Source organism: Perognathus longimembris, chromosome 7 (assembly GCF_023159225.1).
Source record: "Perognathus longimembris pacificus isolate PPM17 chromosome 7, ASM2315922v1, whole genome shotgun sequence".
Classification (NCBI taxonomy): domain Eukaryota; kingdom Metazoa; phylum Chordata; class Mammalia; order Rodentia; family Heteromyidae; genus Perognathus; species Perognathus longimembris.
Window position 1 is genome coordinate 46,664,626 of NC_063167.1, and position 22,868 is coordinate 46,687,493.

The 22,868-nt window shown below is 38.3% G+C and overlaps 1 protein-coding gene and 1 pseudogene across 1 annotated transcript; both read left to right on the top strand.

Moving 5' to 3' along the window:
* Positions 1-6,733: 6,733 nt before the first annotated feature.
* LOC125354319 lies at positions 6,734-7,091 on the top strand (annotated as a pseudogene).
* Positions 7,092-8,581: 1,490 nt separating this feature from the next.
* LOC125355699 (spindlin-1-like) lies at positions 8,582-9,363 on the top strand. The gene is given in 2 exon segments (XM_048352133.1): positions 8,582-8,629; positions 8,632-9,363. Coding segments are annotated over 2 exon segments (780 nt in total).
* Positions 9,364-22,868: the final 13,505 nt, after the last annotated feature.

The following is a 22,868-nucleotide window of genomic DNA, read 5'->3' on the forward strand; positions in this document are numbered from 1 at the left end:
ACAGCAAGGGTGGTGGATTATTGGGCCCATTGTTTGCTGAGGGTCTGGGAGCTTTGCCTGGCAGCTTCCTGTCAACAGAGAGTGGCTTCAGTTTCTTCAAGAGGTTGCAAGAAGACATCATTTGCATTCCAGGTCTCCCATGGTTCACATGGGAGTTGGAGAGCATATTTAGGCTTGCCAAAGGCCTTGTCTTTCAGGATTGAGATGACCTGTAGCAAAGGGCCAACATAGATGTCCTATAGACAACCTCATCTAAAGGAAATTACAGTCTCAGAGTAAGATTTGAGAGTGGGGCTGGGAATATGGCCTAGTGGCAAGAGAGCTTGCCTCATATACATGAAGCCCTGGGTTTGATACTCCAGCACCACATATATAGAAAATGGCCAGAAGTGGCACTGTGGCTCAAGTGGCAGAGTGCTAGCCTTGAGCAAAAAGAAGCCAGGGACAGTGCTCAGGCCCTGAGTCCAAGGCCCAGGACTGGCAAAAAAAAAAAAAAAAAAAGATTTGAGAGTGGACCCTGACCAAGTTAAGAGAAAAATAGACTGTCAGCAGTCACAAGACCTCTAGGACTGGGGCCTGAAGCAGCACAGGGCAGGGACCCACGGTGAAGGACCCATGGTGAAGGACTTTTTTTCTTGTCATTGTCATATGTCCTTTTCCCCATCTGACACCAAAAACAACAGGGCTGGAAGAGTGGCTCAAGTGATAGAGTTCTTATCTAATTTGCATGACACCCTGGGTTCAATCCCCAGTATGGAAAAAATAAATTAATTAAAAAATTGAAATTACCTTTCATTTACAGAATCTTTGAAGTCCATAGGATACAAAGATTTCCTCATTACATTTTCATCTTGAGCTGAAATCATAGCAAATTTTCATAAAAGACACATGTATTATAGTTTTAAAAATGTCTTATCTAAAATATTTTACAACTTAAAATAACATCTGAAAAAGCACTGAGCATAGCGCTATTCAGGAGGCACTTTGTAATTGAGAACAACAGAACTGGAAAAGACAGATCAAGATTTCATCTTTTGTTTGGCTAGGCTAGATCAAACATTAAATGTGATCTTAAAGAATTTTCTTGGCAAAAGATAACACTATAATTTTCAACCCTATTTGATATGTCAAATCAATAGGGATCAGTAGGAAACCTGAGATAGTTAAACCCTATAGGTATCCTTTCTGACTGAGGGAATTTGATTAAATGATAGCAAATACATTTTGTCATGTGACATGAAGGGAATGTCCAAGAGCAAACTCTTCTAGATACACCACTTCACTGTACAGACATACGCTATTTGCAACAAAGACAACTTTTTCTTGGTCCCGAAAGAACTTACCTTCCAAACTTTTCTCTATGACATGACAAACATTTCATTAATACTACTTGTCCTATACCCATTCAAGACCAATAGCAAAATAAAGCACTTTATAGCGATGAAAATAGATCATCTTGAAAGAATGAATAGATCCCCATTGAAAAAATTACTAAAAGACATCATCCAGGAAAATAAAAGCAAACACAACACTATACAACAAACAACAATGAACATAGAATTTTACAAATTGTTATATACTTGATTTTTATTGACCTTAAAACTAACCTTATTTTGTAGTTTTCATGAAATAGTATTATGTGCTGCACTTGTATAACCTCTTTTCTCAAATGCAAGCTCTTTTATTCTTGGTATTTTAGACTTCTTCAATGTTAGATTTTTTTTTGGTTTTCTTTCCTTTTTTGCCAGTCCTGGGGCTTGGACTCAGGGCCTGAGCACTGTCCCTGGCTTCTTTTTGCTCAAGGCTAGCACTCTGCCACTTGAGACACAGCGCCACTTCTGGCCGTTTTCTATATATGTGGTGCTGGGGAATCGAACCCAGGGCTTCATGTATACAAGACAACCACTCTTGCCACTAGGCCATATTCCCAGCCCTTTTTGTTTTCTTTTAAGTTTGCTTCATTGTGATATTATTTAATACAATAAAACATACATGTTTTAATGTCCAATTTGATAAATTTACCATATTCACTCATATAAGTAAAATAAAAAAGAGTGAATGTTTATTACTCCAAGGATTTTTCCACATCTCTTTTCCAGTCATTCAGTTTATTCTATTTTTTTTCTTCAAACACACTTCTCAACTTAGTGATAGATATTTTCCTCCCTCATGGCCAAGGTAGTAATTTTGTCTAATGTAGTCATATTTTTGTCTTCTTCCATTAGATTCAGTTTGGTTTTTGTAATCCTGCTCTTTAGATGTTTGATTCTATTTACTCTTATTTTTATTCTTACTTTGCTGCTATAAGTATAATTCAGAATTTTGTAGTGGCAATATTTATGTAAAAATAGCTCTATTAGCATGACCTCATCTTTAAAATGTCTATTACCTTTTCAGATCTTATCTTATAGAAATTATATATATAGCTTGCATTAATAATTATTTTCTCTAGTTTCTTAAGTATATTGAATAGTTAGTGTCCCCATTCTCTCCTGTTCCATAAATTTTCTCCTGTGTCTGCCAGTATATAACTATCAGCAATCCTTTAGAATATCTTTACTTTCCTTTTTGTTACAGAAGTCTTATAGTATTTTTTAGAACTAAATGAAGCCTCTTAAATTTGGGCATACAGTTTTGTACCCCCAAAAAACTATAGGAGTAAATATTTTGTTGGCTGAGCTTCCTATTTACCTGAACCCTTTAATCACCTCTCAGAAGTTAGGGTGTAAATCCAGATTCTGTCTTCTGTTGTGCATTCGTGCAGTCGTGCAGCTGAGTGACCTGCTAAGGAAGATGGACCCCTAGAAAACCACTGAGAAATTTGCTTTGGGGTACTTGATATTTTGTGGAACCTTTTCATGACTCTAAGGTAGTGGTGGTTGTTGATACGTGGATTTCATTGTTTTGCTCTCTTGTAGTAAGCAAGTCTGTCTGGGGAGGACTTTAGTCAAGGGAAGACCTATGGCTCAGGGCTGCTTGATGAGGTCATAGTTTTCCTATGCACACCTATCCTCACAGCACACACCACAAATGGTTCCTAGGGAATTCTATTTTTGTCTCTTTGGTTATTACCCATCCTTTCAAGACTTTGCTCTGACAACAATGAGATTTATTTCATAATGATCAGTATATATTTTAAAAATATTATTATAAAGGTGATGTACAAAGGGATTACAGTTACATAAATCAGGTAAAGAATACATCTCTTTTTGGACAATGGACAATGTCACCTTCAGTATATCTTTTTTCTTTCTTTTTTTTTTTTTTGGTTGATCATGAGGCTTGAACTCAGGGCCTGAGCATTGTCCCTGAGCTTTTTCACCCAAGGCTAGTGCTCTACCACTTTGAGCCATAGCACCACTTCTGGTTTTCTGGAATTAATTGAGATAAGAATCCCATGGACTTTCCTGCCCAGGCTGGCTTTGAACCACAATCCTCAGATCTTAGCCTCCTGAGTAGCTAGGGTTACAGGCGCGATAAAGTATACTGGACTGTGTCACATAAATCCTAAGTAATAACTATGCAAAATGCAAAAATATGGTAATCAAGTTCAAAACTAGTGGAAAGATAATTAGGATTCCATAAAGATATCTTCTATGTATATGCATGTATATCTTTTGGACTTTTAGTGTAAAATTTAATGCATATTAGGTCATGACATAAAAAGCATTGCATACTATGAGTTGTGGTGTGCGTGTGCTCACGTACATGCATGCATGCTCCCACTGGGGATTGAACTCCAGGCCTGGATGCTGCTACCCCTTAGCTTTTTTTTTTTTTTGGCCAGTCCTGGGCCTTGGACTCAGGGCCTGAGCACTGTCCCTGGCTTCTTCCCACTCAAGGCTAGCACTCTGCCACTTGAGCCACAGCGCCGCTTCTGGCCGTTTTCTGTATATGTGGTGCTGGGGAATCGAACCTAGGGCCTCGTGTATCCGAGGCAGGCACTCTTGCCACTAGGCTATATCCCCAGCCCCACCCCTTAGCTTTTCCACTCAAAGCTGGTGCTTAAGACACACCTCCACTTCCACCTTTTTGGTGGTTATTTGGAGATAAGAATCTCATGGATTTCCCTGCCTGGACTGGCTTTGAACTATGATCCTCTGATTTCAGTCTCTTGAATAGCTAGGATTACAGGCTTGAGCCACTGGTATCCAACTACTACGAGATTTTTTAAAAGTTGGAAAAAATTGACCTAAGCTAGCCATGATTTGCTGGTATAGATGTGGATGTTTGAAGCTCTTCTATCTGTGAAAAGATAAATCTTCATGGGAAACACTCTCCTCACTTTTACAAAGGTGTAGACAGATTCTCTGTTTCAGTGGGTGCTATTATCCATACAGTTATGTTCAATAGTGGTAGCCATCAAAACAACAAGGCTTGAATAAACTATTGGTTAAGTCAGCTGAGAAAAGATGGAAGAACTGAAAATGCTGTCTGTTAATTCATCCACTTTCCCCCATGTTTGGAAATAAGGTCTCACTATGGTGTGCTAGCCTTATAGGCAATCCAAGGTGACTTAAAATTCAAGATCCTCCTGACTCAGCCTCTCCATACTGAGATCACACATGTGTGCCATCACACCTGGCTGATGACATAATTAAGCCTCTGAATTAATCAGTCCAGGAACTGCCTTACTAAGACTTCTTGATATTTGAGGAAATGATTATCTTTATTGTTTAAGCTACCTTGTCAGACTTTTTTTCAAACACAGGCAAAAAATCTAACTATTAAATATGAACTGGACTTTGATAGGTTGGGAAGTATGTATTAAATACAGGGAACAGACTGGATGAAATCCTACAATAGTAAAAAGAGCTTGTTAAAAAACCAGCATGATGAGAATAGGTTAAGCGATAGAATGGAAGGCTGGAAAGACTTGATATAACTCAATAAGCATTTTTGCAATAGACAGTCATTAGATATTATTAAGTAATGATATTATTATGGTAGTACCATCAAATGCTGATATTTTTTGGTAAATGATTTTCCTAATGTTTACATTCTAAGTTTAAATGCAGTTCATTCTCAATTATTATATTAAGAATATGCAATTTGTATACCTATAAATGGAGTATAGTTTTTTCCCTTTGCATAAGCAGTTGACTGATTGCTGACTACAGGAGAGAAGATGGTATAATCCGCTTGTCTTTTCTTTCTTCGATTATACTCAAAATATTTAAAACAACAAGGCTGTGCATTTTCTGCCTAAGCATAATGAAAAAGAGAAAATTTCAGAAATTATTTATTTTCATATGTATATTGATATATAATTTCCATTTGATTATCCACAATTAGATTATCTAATTTTTTCAGGTTTTTTTTCCCTAGTCCTGGGGCTTGGACTCAGGGCCCAAGCACTGTACTAGCTTTTTTTTTTGCTCAAGGCTAACACTCTGCCACTTGAACCACAGTGTGACTTCCGGCTTTTTCTGTTTATATGGTGCTGAGGAATTGAACCCAGGGCTTCATGCATGCAAGGCAAGCACTCTACCGCTAAATCATATTCCCAGCCCCTACATTATCTAATTTTGTTAACTGCTGTCTGGTTCTTTAAATTCTCCCAAATATAATATCTTATTTAACCCTCAAATCTCTGAAGAACATGTTATCATTACCACCTTATAGGTGAGGAAACAGATTTAGAAGATTTACCCCCACTTTTATTTTGATTTTCTGTTTTTAAATTTGCCCTTTATAATCTTAAAAGTGTTTTTTTTCAACTTCCAAATAGAAGTAAACTCTAAAGTTCAAATATTGGGAGGAAGGAATAAACATTACTTTTCTTTCTCTATTACAGAGTTCAAAACAAAGGAAAAACTTTTTTAAAAAGATCCAGCTTTTCTTAGAGTAGTATCTCAAATGAAGTACATATATTTGTACTAAACTATAGCTGCATGGATACTTAATATATATGTACAACTGTATGTAAGTATGTATGAACTATATGAACTATGTAACTTGCAATTCAGATCAACCTGCAAAATATGTACTCAATGCCCACAGTTTCTTTCTCAAAATAAGCATAGAAGTATTTACTACTTAATAGTTTGAAATAAACACAATATGTGTACCAAAAATCTAGGATGTACAGCAACTACATTTTATTGAATGGATATTAACATATACAAAGTAATAGTACATAATGTAATGGCTACTAATCTGTGAATAAGGAAGTCAAGAAGGGATCTATATCAATGAGGGCTACAACAGGCAGAAAATACTTCATAGTAGAGTAAGAACATAATTGAAGATGTGGAGTTGACAGCATAGCAGGAGAGGCCCACCACATAAGCCAGACGCATTCCTAAAATGATTAGGAAAAATACATAGTTAAAGGAGGGAAGCGTGCATTATTCATTGAATGGAAAAGGTAAAATTGAGTAGGTAAGGAGAATTGTGTATGTGAGGAAGGGATAGAGAAAGAAAGAGAGAGAAAAAAATCGATGCCTTCAAGGAAAAACAAAGCAACTTTATCATTCTCAAAATTTGTAAATTTTCTTAAGAATTAGAATTTTGTTTATATGAAAAAAATGCTCTACATTCTGCTCATCTGAGAAATGCAAATCAAAACTACAATGAAGTATCTTCTCATCCCTAGTTAAATGACTCCCATAAGATTCTCAAAAAGTTCTGATAAGCTACTCATGTACACCATTGTTGGGAATGTAAATTATTACAGACATTATGGAAAATAATATGGAGTGTCCTCAAAAAAAAAAAAAAAAAGCCAGACCACGTCTGTGTGAGTTGATGAAGTTGCTGCATGTACGTACTGAAGGTCCTAAGAGACAATGTGTAAGAACAAATTAAGAGGGCAGAAGTCCAGGAATGTATTTCACATAGCCAGCCAAAAGAATTTCAAGGCTAAATGCAAAGCAAAACCAGTTACCACTAATCTTAAGATAAACATTATGAATGAAGAAAAAAATTAATAGAGTGAATAAAGCTTTTGTCAACATTCAGGAAGAACTTGCACACTTTTCAAAAGAACTTTCTCTAGAACCTCTGCAAAAAGAGTTGATTCTTCAGCAATGTCCTGAAAATGAGCCAGTTAATGTTGACGAAGCTACATGATAATGGCACAGTTGTAATAATCTCCCATAAAGATCAATAAAATAAATATTTTATACAAAAAATAAAAGAACTACAATATGATCTAGCAATTCCACTACTGGTTATAATTGTCAAAGCAAAGGAAATAAATCAGTGTGTTGAAAAGGTGTTCTTTTTTTCTTTTCTGTCTCTCTTTTTTCAAGTCATGAGGCTTAAAGTCAGGGGCCTGGGTGTGGTCCCAGAGCTATTTGCTCAAGGCTAGCACTCTACCACTTTAAGCCACAGCTCCACTTCCGGTTTTCTAGTGGTTAATTGGAGATAGTCTCATGGAGTTCCTGCCTAGGCTGGGTTTGAACTGTGATCCTCAGATCTCAGCCTCCTGAATAGCACCCAGCAATACAGCACTATTATTTGTTTGTTCATTCATTCATTGCCCATCCTGGAGCTTGTACCCCCTGGCTTCTTTTTGCTCAAGGTGAGTACTCTACCACTTTAGCTACAGCACTACTTTGGCTGTTTCTGTTTCTGTGGTGCTGAGGAATCGAACCCAGGGCTTCATGAATGCCAGGCAACTAAGCCACATTCCCAGCCCCGACAGCACTATTCTTTTTTTTTTTTTTTTGGCCAGTCCTGGGCCTTGGACTCAAGGCCTGAGCACCATCCCTGGCTTCTTCCCGCTCAAGGCTAGCACTCTGCCACCTGAGCCACAGCGCTCCTTCTGGCCGTTTTCCATATATGTGGTGCTGGGGAATCGAACGGAGAGCTTCATGTGTAGAAGGCAAGCACGGACAGCTTCATGTGTAGGAGGCAAGCACTCTTGCCACTAGGCCATATTCCCAGCCCCACAGCACTATTCTTAATAGCCAAGATATAGAATCAACCTCAGGATTCAAAGATAGCTAAGTGGATTAAAAAACGTGGTATACATCCACACTGGAATATGAATAATATACACTTAGGCATGTGTGTCTACAGACATAGCACATATAATATGCCAATATTATGACTGCATATAAAGGAACTCACCGTGTTGAAAGCTATGCTTTCATGCTGACCACAGCGCTTTTGGTAATAGCCCAACTATGTAATTAACTTCAGGGTTTACATCAAGAAAGTGTGGTATATATACCTAGTAGACTATGAACAATATATGCATATGCATCGTGTATGCACAGTGAATATGTGTATATATACACACGTGTGTACATAGAAAACATTCCAGAATTATGGCTGCATAAAAGGATGACAGTGTTAGCAGCGGCGGCACAGAGGACATTTGGGCCAGGCCCCGAAGCACAGGCGCCTCCAGTAGAAGCGAGAGTCCCTGCAGGAGGCTGAGAGCGTGGACATGGGCAGTTGGAGGAGGGCAGACAGACGCATACGGTTAGGCGCATGCGCAATGGCAGTTGGCCAGTGGCGGCGGGGAGGCGGCTGAGGCACAGACTGGGCACAGCCGGGCGCAGTGCTGCAAGTGAGCCACAGATTTCGACTTTGCTTCCCCAGTCAAGCAGCTCTGCTGCTTCAAGCAATGAAGACCCGCTTGGGCCAGTCACCTGGCTAACAGTCCAGACCTGATTGATCACGGGGCACATGGGCATGTCTACCCACCAGAAGAGGAAGTCTCGCCGAAAGCGCCGCTTCACCACCGGGAAGCGCAAGCCTTCCCGGAGCATGGTGGGCCGCAGGATAGAGCACGGCTGGAAGGAGGACAATGGCCTGGTCTCGCAGTGGACGGGGACCATCCTCAACCAGGTGCTCGTGAGCCCTTCTCTGTACTTGATCAAATACGACGGCTTCCACTGCGTGTACGGACTAGAGCTCAGCAACGACGAGAACATCTGCGCCCTCAAAATCCTCCCGGAGAGGGTGGTCACGTCTCGCATCAGCGACCAACACTTAGCCCGTTTGGCCGACGCCATTATTGGCAAGACGGTGAAGCACATCTTCGAAGCGGAGGACGGCTCGAGGCACGAGTGGAAAGGAGTCGTCTTGGCCCGGGTGCCTGACATGAACACGTGGTTTTACATAACCTACGAGAAAGACCCTATTTTGTACACGTACCAGCTCCTGGATGACTACAGGGCGGGCGACCTCTATATTATGCCCGACTCCATCGAGACCCTGCCAACCCCACGGGAGCTCGCCATTGTGGACAGCATGAAAGGTAAACGACTGCAATGCGAGAAGACTGACGGCTCGAGAAACATTGGGATGGTCATTCATCAGGTGAAAGCCAAACCGTCCATGTGCTTCATCAAGTTCGATGATGACTACCACGTGTATGTCTACGATTTGGTGAAACAATGCTAAGTGTCCATCATGGAGGCCGCCAAAGTTTGTGGGGCTTCAAATGTGTAACTCGTACTTATAAAGACCTGGAGGCCTTTAAGTTTGATGAAAGAGTAAATGTTCCCACCACTTCTGCTGGTAGAGCTAGTTTTGTTACGAATAGTAAAGATTGATGTGAGCACAAACGATTCTGTGTAAGAATTTTCTCTTACGAGAAGTCTGGTCGGGATGGGAGTTACTGGTAAGTTTGGCAAAAGTTAAGCTAATGTCAGTGTCATTTATCTACCCAGCGCTCTGTTTCTCCTTTTCCATAATACTGTATTATTCTGCTGCCACAATGCAAGCCTAGGTGTTATTACCTTTTCAGAGAGAGATCTGTACACACACACATGCACGCACGCACGGCTGGATGATAATGTAGTAGTAGTGAGCACTCGCTTAGCTTGGGCAAGGCCCTGAGTTTGATTACTGGCACCAATACATTAATTAATAAATAGGATTAAGCTCTAATGTTCAACAGAACAGTAAAATGACAATGGATAACAATCATACATTTCAAAATTGTTAGCAGAAAAGATTTTGAATGTTCCCACCACACAATGTTTAAGATAATGTGCATGCTAATTTTTAATTTGTTAATTATAATATGTGCATAAAAATAACGCTCTAACTCCTACATGCAGAATTTTAAAGAATTAGATCTTTTCTCTCTTTTGACCATAGTGGGGATTTGAACCCAGATTTTGTGTCTCAGGAATATCTTTATTTATGTCTTTTACCAAAGAAAGAAATGTCTGATCCTTATTTCTTCTATCCTTATTTTTCTCTATCTCATTCTTCCTCTCATCTCTTTCTGGTCCTCTATCACACATGTCAGACCTTTCATTACTGTTGTACAGGTTTCTAAATATTTTTTGACACTAATCTTTTTTTTTCTGTCTTTATTTCCTCTTTCCTCACATAATTGCATTTTAGCTCAACCAGAGAGTTTTAAATATTCAGGTGTAGCACTTTTGTGAGTGCTACTGCTTCAATTAAAAATAATTTCTATATTTTTTACAAGATTTCCAATTTCCCATTCACTAATCCAATTTCCCATTCACTATCAATATATTTTACTTTTTCCACCAAGTATACTTTCAGTGGCTGCTTTAAAAGTTACTAATTCCAATATCTGGGTCATTTTAGGGTTAATCTTGTGTTTTCTCTTGAGACGAGGTTTCAGTATCTTGCGTCTTATTTTTTGTGCCAATTACAGGCTTGAACTCAGGGCCTGGGCATTGTCCTTTAGCTTTTCTGCTCAAAGCTAATGCTCTGCCATTTGAACCACAGATCCTTTTCTGTTTTTGTTTTGGTGGTTAATTGGAGATAATCATCTCATGGACTATATCCTGCCCAGCCTGGCTTTCCAACAATGATTCTCAGATCTCAGCCTTCTCAGAGTTACTTCTCACAGCTGCTCACAGGTTATGAAATCGAACTTAGGGACTTTTATTGTGAAGATTTTTGATCTCGGTCAAAAGGCCAAGAAAGGATATGGTGGGGACTATGGATCCCTAATATCTTATTAAGAGTATTATTCTTTTAGCAACCACCTTACTGGGTTGAAAATATCAAATGACTCAAACAGTAGCTTGAATTTCAATTCAGTTGTTTTATTCTTTGTTAGCTGTTTTGCAGTTTTCGTAAATATGAAGGACTCCAGAACTGGCCATAAAGTTTCTCTTTGTTTCTCTTCTTTCTACATTCCTTACTTTCTAGCAGGTTTGGTCGATCTAAACTTTGTCTTGTGGTTTTTCTGGATGGGTCAGAAATAAGCATGACTTTTCTATCAGATTCCTTGTGCCCCATTCAGTGCCAGCTTGTAGCCTACAATCATGCTGTAAAATCTATAAAAATATAACTTCACCCCTCCAAGTCAGTTATTTCAAGTTCCTTTTTTTTCCATTGTCATCTTTTCTTGTCGGCTCTATGGCATTTAAAATGTGTGTGTGTGTGTGTGTGTGTGTGTGTGTGTGTGTGTGTGTGTCTATTTGTGGGAGAGTAATATGATAAGGAATTGCTTAGTCACTCTGAATCAGAATTTCACAAGGTTGTAAATAATAGTGGCTAGTAGGTGTGTCTCTTGTCAGGACACAAACCAGCACAATGTCCTTAACTAGGATTTTGGCTGGTGATTACAGAAAACCATAGTTAGGCATCTAGTCAAGTTGTTTCTTGAAAACAAACCTTTGGGATAACATCTTAGAGCAACCAGAGAAAAGCAAAAAGTTACACACAGAGAAACAACATTCAACATAACCCCCAGGTTACTCAACAAAACCAACAAAAAAACAGGACTCATAATAGCCAGTGGATGCTAGAACAGTAATGTGGTGAAAGAAAAATGTCCGTCAGCTATATAAACTCAGCTAGAATTTTATTTCAAGCAAAAAATTTCCTTCCAATGTCTCTTCAAAAGTTGGACCCTAGCTACTCAAGAGGCTGAGATCTGAGGAGTGCAGTACAAAGCCAGCCTGGTCAGACAATTTTAGATTCTGTTTCCACCTAAACAACAAAAAGCCAGAAGTGAAACTGTGGTTCAAGTGGCAGAATATCAACCTTGAGCCAAACAGCTAAGGGACAGCTCCAAGTTTCTGAGATCAAGCCCCAGTACTGGCACACTCACATGTGCAAGTACGTACATACATATATATATATCCTTAAGAACTGTCAGTATTGCTCACTTGATGGACCACTTGCTTAGCAAGCACAAGGCCCTGAGTTCAAGTACCTGAGGCAGAAGGGAAATTTGGACCTTCAGAAATGACCAAAGCAATTAGATCTGGTAAATACTGTTTTCTTTTCTTTATTGTCAAAGTGAAGTACAGAGGGGTTACAGTTTAATATGTAAGGCAGTGAGTATATTTCTTATCCATCTTGTTACCTCTTCCCTCATTTTTCCCCCCGACTCCATCCTCCCCCATATTTCTCTTCCCACCATGAATTGTACAGTTGGTTTACACTATATAGTTTTGTAAGTATTGCAATTGCATTGGTTTTTCTTTTTATCCTTTGTCTCTCGATTTTGGTATTCCCTTTCCCTTCCCTAGTTCCAATACACGTATATACAATATCCAGGGTACTAAAATTAGTTATAGTGATATCAGGGGTAAAACCATGGGAAAATATTGACTTTTTACCTGCTTATTTTAAATCACATAGGACTATTGAAGGCAAATTGTATATTTGTATATATGTATATATATACATACATATATACATAGTAGAGTTCAGAGTAATATAGGAAAAGGATGGCGATAGTGTATAGATGTATATAATTTAAAAGGTTTTATATCTTTATGTAAAGTATAATTTTACTGAAAGCAAACTGCAAGCAAATTGATGATGCATATTTTAATGTGTTCAGAAACCAGTAACAACCCAAAGAGAAACTAAAAAAATAGCAATGTAAAATAAAAATTTCATATGTATTTAGATAATTCAGAAGAAGGCAGGAAAGGGAAAACAGAGAACTTAATTATAGCAGTAGTCCTGTAATTCAAGTTACTTGTGAGGCTGAGGCAAGATAAGGAACTTAGGGCCAGCTAAGCAAAGTTAGCCAAACCCTATCTGAAAAACAAAAAGAAAAAGCTGGTGGTATGGCTCAAGCAGTAAGGCACTAGCTTAGCAGGTGCAAGACCTTAAATTCAATCTCGAGTGCTATAAGGAAACAACAGTGAAAGAGGAAGAAAAGGAAGGAAGGGAAAAGGGAAAGTAGAAGGGAGGGAAGGAGAGAGAGAAAGAAAGAAAGAGGAAGAAAAGAAGGGAGGGTGAAATGGATGAAAGTCAAGAAGGGAAAGGACGGAAGAAATGAAGGCAAGAAGAAAAATATTACAGAACATTTTCTGACAACAATGGAGTTAAATTAGAAATCAATTATTGTTATGTATCTCAGAAAACTCCAATTGTTGGGAATTTTACAACATGCTTTGAAAGCATCTGTATCTCCAAGAAGGAATCATAGGGAAAAGTGGAACTGTTTATCAAATTGACAGTGAAAATACAAGATCAGAATTAGTGAAATTTCCATAAATGTCACCATCATTTATTTAGTATTTTAAGCAAAACAAAAACAAACAAACAAAAAACAACCCTGGGGATAGCCATTCTAATTACCATATCTAGCTGCTTACAACTTTTATCAAAAGTTGGGAGCCATCAGTAGATGACTAGATCCAGAAAATTTGTTGTGTATACACAATGAAATTCTACTCATTCATCAGAATGATATTGTACCACTTGTAGAGAAATAAAAAAGACTTGGAAAATATTATATTAAGTGAAGCAAGCCAGAACCAAAGAAATATAGGCTACATGGTTTCTCTCATTTGTAATAACTAGAATGTCTATGACATTCTTAGCAGAGTATCACAATAGCTCAATAATTATGTGCATATGAACATATAAAATGGTACTTACCAAAATAAACTCCAAGAAATGGAGAGGAAAAAAAAGAGCTGGGAGCCAGTTGGCTCATGCCTGTAATCCTAGCTACTCAGGAAGCTGAGATCTGAAAACTGTAGTTCAAAGCCAGCCTGGGCAGGAAAGTCTATGAGATTCTTATTTCCAGTTAACTACCAAAAAGCCAGAAGTGGAGCTACGGCTCAAGTGTAAAGTGCTAGCCTTGAACATAAAAGCACAGAGACAGTGCCTGGCTTTGAGTTCAAGCTCCAGGACCAGCACATAGACTCAGAAAATTCCATCAGGAGAGCCAGGTGGCTCATACCTCATGCCTTCTCAGGAGGTAGAGACCTGAGGATCATAGTTCGAAGCCAGGCCATGCAGGATAGTCAGTGAGATCTTTATCTCCAATTAACTATCAAAAGGCCAGAAGTGAAGCTGTTTCTCAGTGCAAGAGCACTGGCCTTGAGCAAATAATCTATGAGATAGCACCCAGGCCATGAGTTAAAGTCCTAGTCCCCTCAGTACACACGCACACGCACACACACACACACACACACACACACACACACACACACAGAAACAGAGGCAGTGTTAACTGTGGAATATTTCAGTAAAAGTTTGACAAGAGATTTTTGAGGAACAAGACATTGCAGAAGTCAGCATGAATGTGAAGGGAAGGGCTGTTTATAGCCATACCCTCCTGAGAACTCTTTACAAAAAAACAGCAAAACAATACAAAACAAATAAATGTATGTAAACCAAATTTATAATTTAAAAAAAAGAGATGTCCATATATGTTGTGTGTGTGTGTGTGTGTGTGTGTGTGTGTGTGTGTGAGAGAGAGAGAGAGAGAGAGAGAGAGTGATAAAGAGAGAAAGGAGAGACAGGAAGATAACTGAAGCTTCAAGTTCAGTCCAGTAGAACCACTAAACTATGCATCATCTAATGAAACCCAAAACAACTCCAAACTAGATGACAGGTCTGGAGGATGGAAACTGGAAAATACTTATAAAAGTCAAGCCTTTGGAATTTCTGACCAGCTGCTCCCTCTCCCATCTCCGTTACCCTCTCCCATGCAAAAGTGCAGGAAGCAGCTTTACATTAATTCTAGGCTAAAATAACCTTTGAGACACTTCCTGCTAGTATGAATTTTGACTCTTCAGAGTAAAATTCTCTTGACACTGGTACCTGGAAGGAGGCTACCAGACCCCAAGTTAAAGCAAGGTATGGAGAACTCTGCTATTCACACCAAATAGTGATTGCTTCTCAACTCGGGAGAGTTATCTGTAAGACTGATGACTTCTGAGAAAAATGCAAATGTATCATCATTCTTAAACAAAACAAATTAGTATTTAGCAATGCTTTACACTGTTTGGGCTGCTGTAAGCCTTATACTAGGTAATTTTATAAATGTATTTCTCATGGTTCTGGAAACTGTGACTCCCTAGGTCCAGGCACAGGCTGTTTCAGAGTCTGATAAGGACTTGTTCTCTGCCCTATGGGTGCCGCCTTGCTGTTGTATCTGCACAGTGCAGAGGACCAAAGAGCACCCTTGCACTTGCTTTATGAGAACCAAGGGCTACATCTTGGAATGACATTGCATTGATCAAGTTTCAACATGAGAATGCTGAGGGCATACATTAAAATTGTAACTATGTATAATAAAAACTTCAAAGCCATATATCATCATAAATAAAAAGAACACCTATGCTAAAGAGATATTTTAAGAAACAGAAATGCTGTTATAAGAATGTAACAGTATTAACTAATAACCCAGTACATATTGTATTGTCTGTGTCCCCTCTCTACCACCTTCTCACAAATATAGTTCAAAACTCTAAGGATCATATGTGTATTTTAGTGATAGAGCACTTATGTAGTATGACTGAGGCCCCGGGTTGACCTCCCCACCAGAAACCACAAGAAAACAGGCTTCATGAGGAAGTATGTCCTGTCACTATTTAATTGACAGCACCCGGACTGCATGTGTCATGAAATAGATGTTTAGTAAACAATGTCTGTTGGATAATTTCTATGTAAAGAAATGAAGTAAAGGAATACGTGGGGATTGATAGCATCAGTATGCTATAGAATATGATGAAAAATACTTCTAAATGTTAATTATAGCCAAATCAATAAATAAATACCACTTGAAATAATAAAAAAGAGAAGATAACTAATTAAAATAAGCTCTAATCTTTTTAGAAAATTTTGAGAACAGATGTAACAAATTCCATGTGTGTGGACAACCATCAAGGGTAAGAAAACACCACCATAAATTTAAAACATACCTAGTGAACAAAAACTCAATGGAAGGACTGGAAGGTAAGTTGAGCAACTTTTCCCATCAAAAGGGAAAGTTTTTGAAGAGATAAACAACAGTAGAGAACAAAAATACTGAGAATCCAGAAATCCTAAAAATCTGATAATTAGCAAGCACTCCAAGAAAATGATGGAGAGAAATTTGGCAAAGAAATAATGGAAGGACATTGTGGGGAGAGAGCAGGACCCGAAGAAAGATGTCAGGATCCACTGAGCACTGAACCGAATAAAATGAAGCAACATTTCCATACCTAGGCACATCCTCAAGACATTCCAGAGCAACATTGATAAAGAGAAGGTCCTAAAGGTTTCCAGGAAAAGAAATAAGGTCACTTATAAAGCTCAAGAACTTTACAAAGTAATATTAACTTAGGACAGTAGAACAATGTCCTCAAGAGTTTAGAGAAAAAAATTACTTCAGAGATATAATTCTGCCCAAATTGTCAATCATATACATGGGAAAACTAAATACTGTCTCAGACCTGCAATTTTGGAGATGTTTCTTGAAAATGTAGTGTAGAAAAATAAAGATGACATTTAAGAAGAAATAAAAAAAGACACTGAAGGCACTGAAGGGAGGAAAGGTTTACTTTGGCTCATGGTTTCCAAGTATTCCATTCAGGATTGCTGCTTGGCACTGGGTTGACAAACTATCAGCAGAAGGAATGTGTGGTGATTTCTTTACCTCATGGCAGACAAAAAGTGGAGAGAGGAGATGGAGAAGGGGAGGGGGAGAAAGAAAGGGGGGGAAGGAGAAGATGGAGAAGGGGAAGGGATGAGGAGTAGAGAGAGGGAGAGGGTGGAGAAGGAAAGAGGGAGAGGGTGGAGAAGGAAAGAGGGAGAGGGGGAAGGAGGAAGAGAGGATGGAGGAGGAGAAGGAGGGAGAAATGGAGAAGGGGAGTAAGAAGGAGCAAGGGAGAGAGGGAGAGGAGAGGGAGAAGGAGTGATGGAGAAAGTGAGAGTAGTGGAGAGAGAGAGAGAGAGAATATGAATTGGGGACCAAAAAGGATTGACGTTCTCAAGTGAAGACCCACCTACAAAAGTTCCCATCATGAGCCTGGGAATATGGTTTAGCAGTAGAGTGCTTGCCTAGCATGCATGAAGCCCTGGGTTCAATTCCCCAGTACCACATAAACAGAAAAGGTCAGAAGTGGAGCTATGGCTCAAGTGGTAGAGTGCTAGCCTTGAGCGAAAGAAGCTCAGAGACAGTGCCCAGGCCCTGAGTTCAAACCTCAGGACTGGCAGGGGAGGAAAAAAAGAAAAGAAAAAAAAAAAAAGGTCCTATCACCTCCCCAAATGGTACCACCTGCTGGGGAACTAATGCTCAACACATGATCATGCAGGAGACATTCTATATTCAGACTACTTAATTCTGGAGAAATAAATTGGGAGGGGAATGGCAAAGAACAGAGCAGGCTTAAGAGCAATGAGTCAAAAGAAGAACAAGTTGTCACCCAGTCACTAAGAACAATGCCTCTAATAAGAATGGAATGGATTTCACTCAATGGAGAGGATGAGTAAGAAATTTAAAAAGTTGATCATACTTACTTATGATAAGTAAGTTACAGGCTATTTTTGAAACTTCCGAATAAATGTGACTGCTGAATCCTTCCTAGTTCTGTTACATGTTATTTAGTCATAGGCATGAGTTTATTTTCTTTGTCTATCTTTTTTTTTCTAATTTATAAAATAAAATTCATGATGGTGGTACACACCTATAGTCACAGCTAGATGGGAAGTGGTGGTAGGAGAATCATTATCTGAGGTTAACCCCAGCCCAAAGCAAGACCTTGCTTTGGCTCTAATGATACAGAGTCCTTGCCTACCAAGCACAAGTCCTTGAGTTCACGCTGCAGTACCACTGATACAATAAAATAAAAATATTTGAAACAGAAGTGATTGTTCTTCATGTACTTTATTGGGTTGTAGAGGTTGTAAGTTTTCTATAAATAGTGGTGACATACATAAACACTATGGAAATGTTTTCTATTAGTAGTGTCGTTCTCCACAACAGAAGGAAAAATGAACAGAAATTCCAGAGGAGGGGAGAAAACAGCTAACTCTACAAGACACTCATAGTCCAAATACGAAGGAAGTTAAAACATAGCACTGTTTTTGAATAATTGATGAAGGTAAGTAAAGCAAGCCTATTCTTTTTATATTGGACCCATGAGCAAATTACTTTGTTTCATGGTGAATCATTATAATGTCATAATAATACAAAGGTTATTGATAACATTTTTGGTTTTGGAATTAACCTACAGGCAAAACAAAAAGATATAACCATAATTGTAAAGCTAAATATAAACATTGACCTAAAAAAAACCCCAAAAGTAAATAATATATTCAGTCCAAGGAAGATGTTCAGGAGTGGTGGAGAAAAGAGTAAGATGCTGATTGTCTTTTTCCCTAAAGGGGAATTAGAAATCAGTGATTAAAGATGACAGAAGAGGAAAACAAACACATCATTTCAAGTTTCAAAACTATGAGAAAACAGGATAAGATGAGATATACAGTAGTTTAAATAAAGAAATCCACAGTCTTTCCACTGATTATTCAAGACATAATGTTTAAAGTCGATGAGTTAAAAGAAAGCAGTAGAAATCTCCCTTTAGAAATATGATGTTAATCAGAAGAGGAATTTAAAATTATAAAACTTAAATATGGCTTTCTGTGAGAAGAAAGAAGGAGAAGCAACACAGGAGAATACTCCATATTCTTATTAATATTTTGAACTATAAAATCATTCCAATTTTTAAAAGTTATTTATATGTTACTTTTTTCTTTATGCCAGTCCTGGGGCTTGAACTCAGGGCCTAAGCACTGTCCCTGGCTTCCTTTTTGCTGAAGGATAGCACTCTACCCCTTGAGCCACGGTGCCACTTCTGGGTTTTTCTGTTTATGTGGTGCTGAGGAATTGAACCAGGGCTTCATGCATGCTTGGCAAGCATTCTACCATTAAGCCACATTCCTAGCCCATATATGCTACTTTTTTATGTAAGATATTAGTAAGTTTGTCATAAGTTAACTGCATGTTATGATAAATATTTCGTGGAAGTATTTTTCTGCTTAAATAAACTGTGTAGATGAGGATAAAACTTACAATCTGGACAGTGGACCCTATTAATATTTTCATTATAATGCAGCAAACTGTATTATTAATAATGGCACTATTTTAAGTATATGTTTTTCTATAAAGTTACAATTATTAGATATGAAATCACTCAACATTCTTCAAACACTTGTGAATTCTAAAACATTTGAATTTAGGATCATAGAAGTGTATAAAAGTATTCAGGCTAATTAAATTTCCTGTGGCATACCCTACGTGGTTACTGTATATGATTTTGGTACACTGGATATTGTATATATGCCTACCTGATCTAGGGAAGGGAAAGAAAAATGAGGGTGTAAGATATCACAAGAAATGTATTCACTGCTTTATTGTGTAACTGTACCTACCCCCTTTGCACAGCACCTTGTCAGTAAAATTTAATTTAATAAAAGAAATTTCTGGTAAGTAGTTTTGAGCATACAAATGAAACCTACCTCTGTTGTGTCCTTAAGAAAATACAAATTTTTGGTACATCTTAATCTTGAGTTTTCTTCTACTGGCTCTAAAGAAATACAAACATGATTAGTATTCCATAATCTTAAAGTACTTCTGATGAAAACCATTTCTTCTACTACTAGTAAACTTTTTAGAAATACAACTTAATTGTGTTTGCTTATATAGGCAAGGCTTTTACATTTTTCTGAGCTAATCTGTTTTAAAATCATTTTCTTTAGGAGTAAGCTTTTATGAATAGAATATAACTTTCAGTTATTTACTATTACGTGGTAAAGTTTATCTTCTTGGAAAAATGGATTTCTAAATAAAATAAAATCATATTACTAAATTTCTGGTTAGTATCTATGAAAATGGAAGCATTCCTCCTAGCCTGCACAATTCTTCCCATTAATTTTATTAATCTAGACTATCTTCTAAAAAAATCTTCTTAAAATATATAGTGGACAGATCAAACTTGCAAACTTAAGTGTTTAGCTACACTGGATCCAAATCACAGTGGTTTATGTAGCATTAGGAAAGTTATTCAAACTCTCTGAGCCCTATTTCCATCAGCTGTTAATTGGAAATAATTGTAATTCCTTTACTTTGAGAGTTAAATGTTGTAACCGATGAAACAAATTTAACATCACATTTGCTTTTCATACAATTGACAGCTATTTAATGATTAAAAACTGGTGCTGGGCCCTGCAGTTATGATTCCTGCTCAGCAGTGCACACAGTTAAGTGGATAATACAGAAAATAAGTAGATACTCCCTGCCCGCCCCCCTCCGAGACACGGTAGTTACAACTTGAAATGCATGCTGTTTCAAAAGTGATCTCAACATGGATAGGGAGAACATAGAAGGGGCTATAATTCTGAGTGATCAAGTCCTCTCCTAGCGGATGGCACCTACTGAAATGTACAGATGAGAGATAAGCTGTGGGAATAAGAGTGTACTTGTGTGCCTAGGCAAAGCTTGTAAGTGAAAGGCAGGGAGATGGGATGAGGCTGAATCTTCATGCAAAGGTCATAATACACAGGGTGGCTTGGTAAGCAGCACAGGTTTCATAGCATGGTCAGAAGCCACTGATGAGGCTCTAATGAAGAGGCCATCCACTGACTTTACAAAACGATCGCTAAGATTTTATGGAAAGGAAATGAGTTAGTAACCTCTGCTAGCATATGGAGGGTCAGGCAATTAGTATCTGCCCTCTTGTAGAAGGCAGCTGAAAATGTAGTTGAAAAAAGGTAAAAGCCTAGAGTTGAAGAGCTCAAAGATAATAAGGGACTAGTTTGTAAGCCCAGCCCACAACCCTACTTGTGCCCTGAGGGTAAGTATAAAAGGGATGTAAGAAAACCTTTTGTGTTGAGATATCAAAAATCAGAAACTTGACCAAAGGCCTAAAGGAGGGATATTTGATATATTTTCCACTTTCTCCTCCCTACAATTTCAAAAGGTGGCCACTATTCTGTGTATTTTTATGCTATATATACATTTTGGAATGTCTGTCACTTCTGCATTTAATATAGTTTACAAGAAAGAAGGAATCTGTAAAAAGGGAAATGATGAAAGAAATTTTTGTGGACAAGCTATTGAGCTATAGGAGGAAAGGGGGTTGTAATGTGTATTAGGATAGCTGCACAGAAACTGGAAATGAACAACTTCAAGATGAACTGGAATGGGAAGGATTTGCTAGTGGATGGACTTTGGGGATAAAAAGAAGAGCCTGAAGATTATTTTTACATTTTAGGTTTGTGCTACTCAGTAGTTCACTGTGCTGTAATGTGAATGCTAGAGAAAAAAAGGGTAGGAGAGAAAAGTCAGGACAGGCAGTTGAGATAAGGAATCTCTTCTTACGTCCATAAGTTGTTCAACTAGAGGGCTGGGGATATGGCCTAGTGGCAAGAGAGCTTGCCTCGTATACATGAGGCCCTGGGTTCAATTCCCTAGCACCACATATACAGAAAATGGCCAGAAGTGGCGCTGTGGCTCAAGTGGCAGAGTGCTAACCTTGAGCAAAAGGAAGCCAGGGACAGTGCTCAGGCCCTGAGTTCAAGGCCCAGGACTGGCCAAAAAAAAAAAAAAAAAGAAGAAGTTCAACCAGAGATATCAAATGGGTAGGCCAATATAGATATGAGATGTTCAGAAACCAGTGTTTATTAAAGACATAAATGAAGGACTTAATAGCGTCTCTATATTTTAAACCATAAGATGATCTATGCAATGAGCTATGCTCACCCATCAAAGCAGGGAGTATCAAAGTGTAGACAGGCTCAGGATTAAATGTGATCAAATACGAGATTTTCAGGGTGGAAAAGAGAGATTAGGAGACAAAGAAGCATATAACAAAAGCCCAGGCCTAAAGAGTTTAAAGAAGGGAGTAAATTACTTAGTCGTCATACTGAGATGTAGAAGAAAATGGAATGGTTTTAGCCAAGCAAAGACAAGTAGAAACAAGGAGCTGCACACAAGAAGGTTGATGATACCCAGCACCTGGTAGCTCATGCTTGTAAACTTAGCTACTCAGGAGGCTGAGATCTAAGCACCATAGTTTGAAGCCAGCCTGGGCATGAAAGTCTGTGAGATTCTTATCTCCAAATAAGCACCAAAAGAGCCAAAGGTAGAAGTATAATCAAAAGTAGAAGTGTAACTTGTGGCCAAAAAAGCTCATAGACAGCATGCAGACCCTGAGTTCAAGCCCCCAGGACCAGCCAAAAAAAAATTTGATGGCAATGATGTTATATTTGTAAAAAAAAAAAAAAAAAAAAAAAAAAAGCAGAGAATGAGGGGGGAAATGGTGATGTAAAATGTAACACATATGTAGAAATCGCTTTTGTTAAAAAGCACTGATTCTTTACTTGGGCCTGCAAATGTCCAAACTAAAAGCTTTATGGATAATGAAATGCAAAATAAAAGCTTGGCGTCACTACCTCTGTCTCTTATATTGAGTCTTTCTCTCCTGCAGTCACCTTGAAGCCCAGGAAGGAGTCCAAGGACAAGACAGGACTGAGGACAAACATCTGTGACAAAATCAAAACTGCCCTTCTGGCAACAAGGGCTTTCTTATTGACCAGATTATTCCTCTCAAATAACAATGAAATAACTTCTCCAGAACGCCTCACTAATGAACAACTAGACCACATCCTGACTACCTCTGCCCAGTGGACATGCCTGTGACCAGGACTCTTTAATGATTATGCTTACC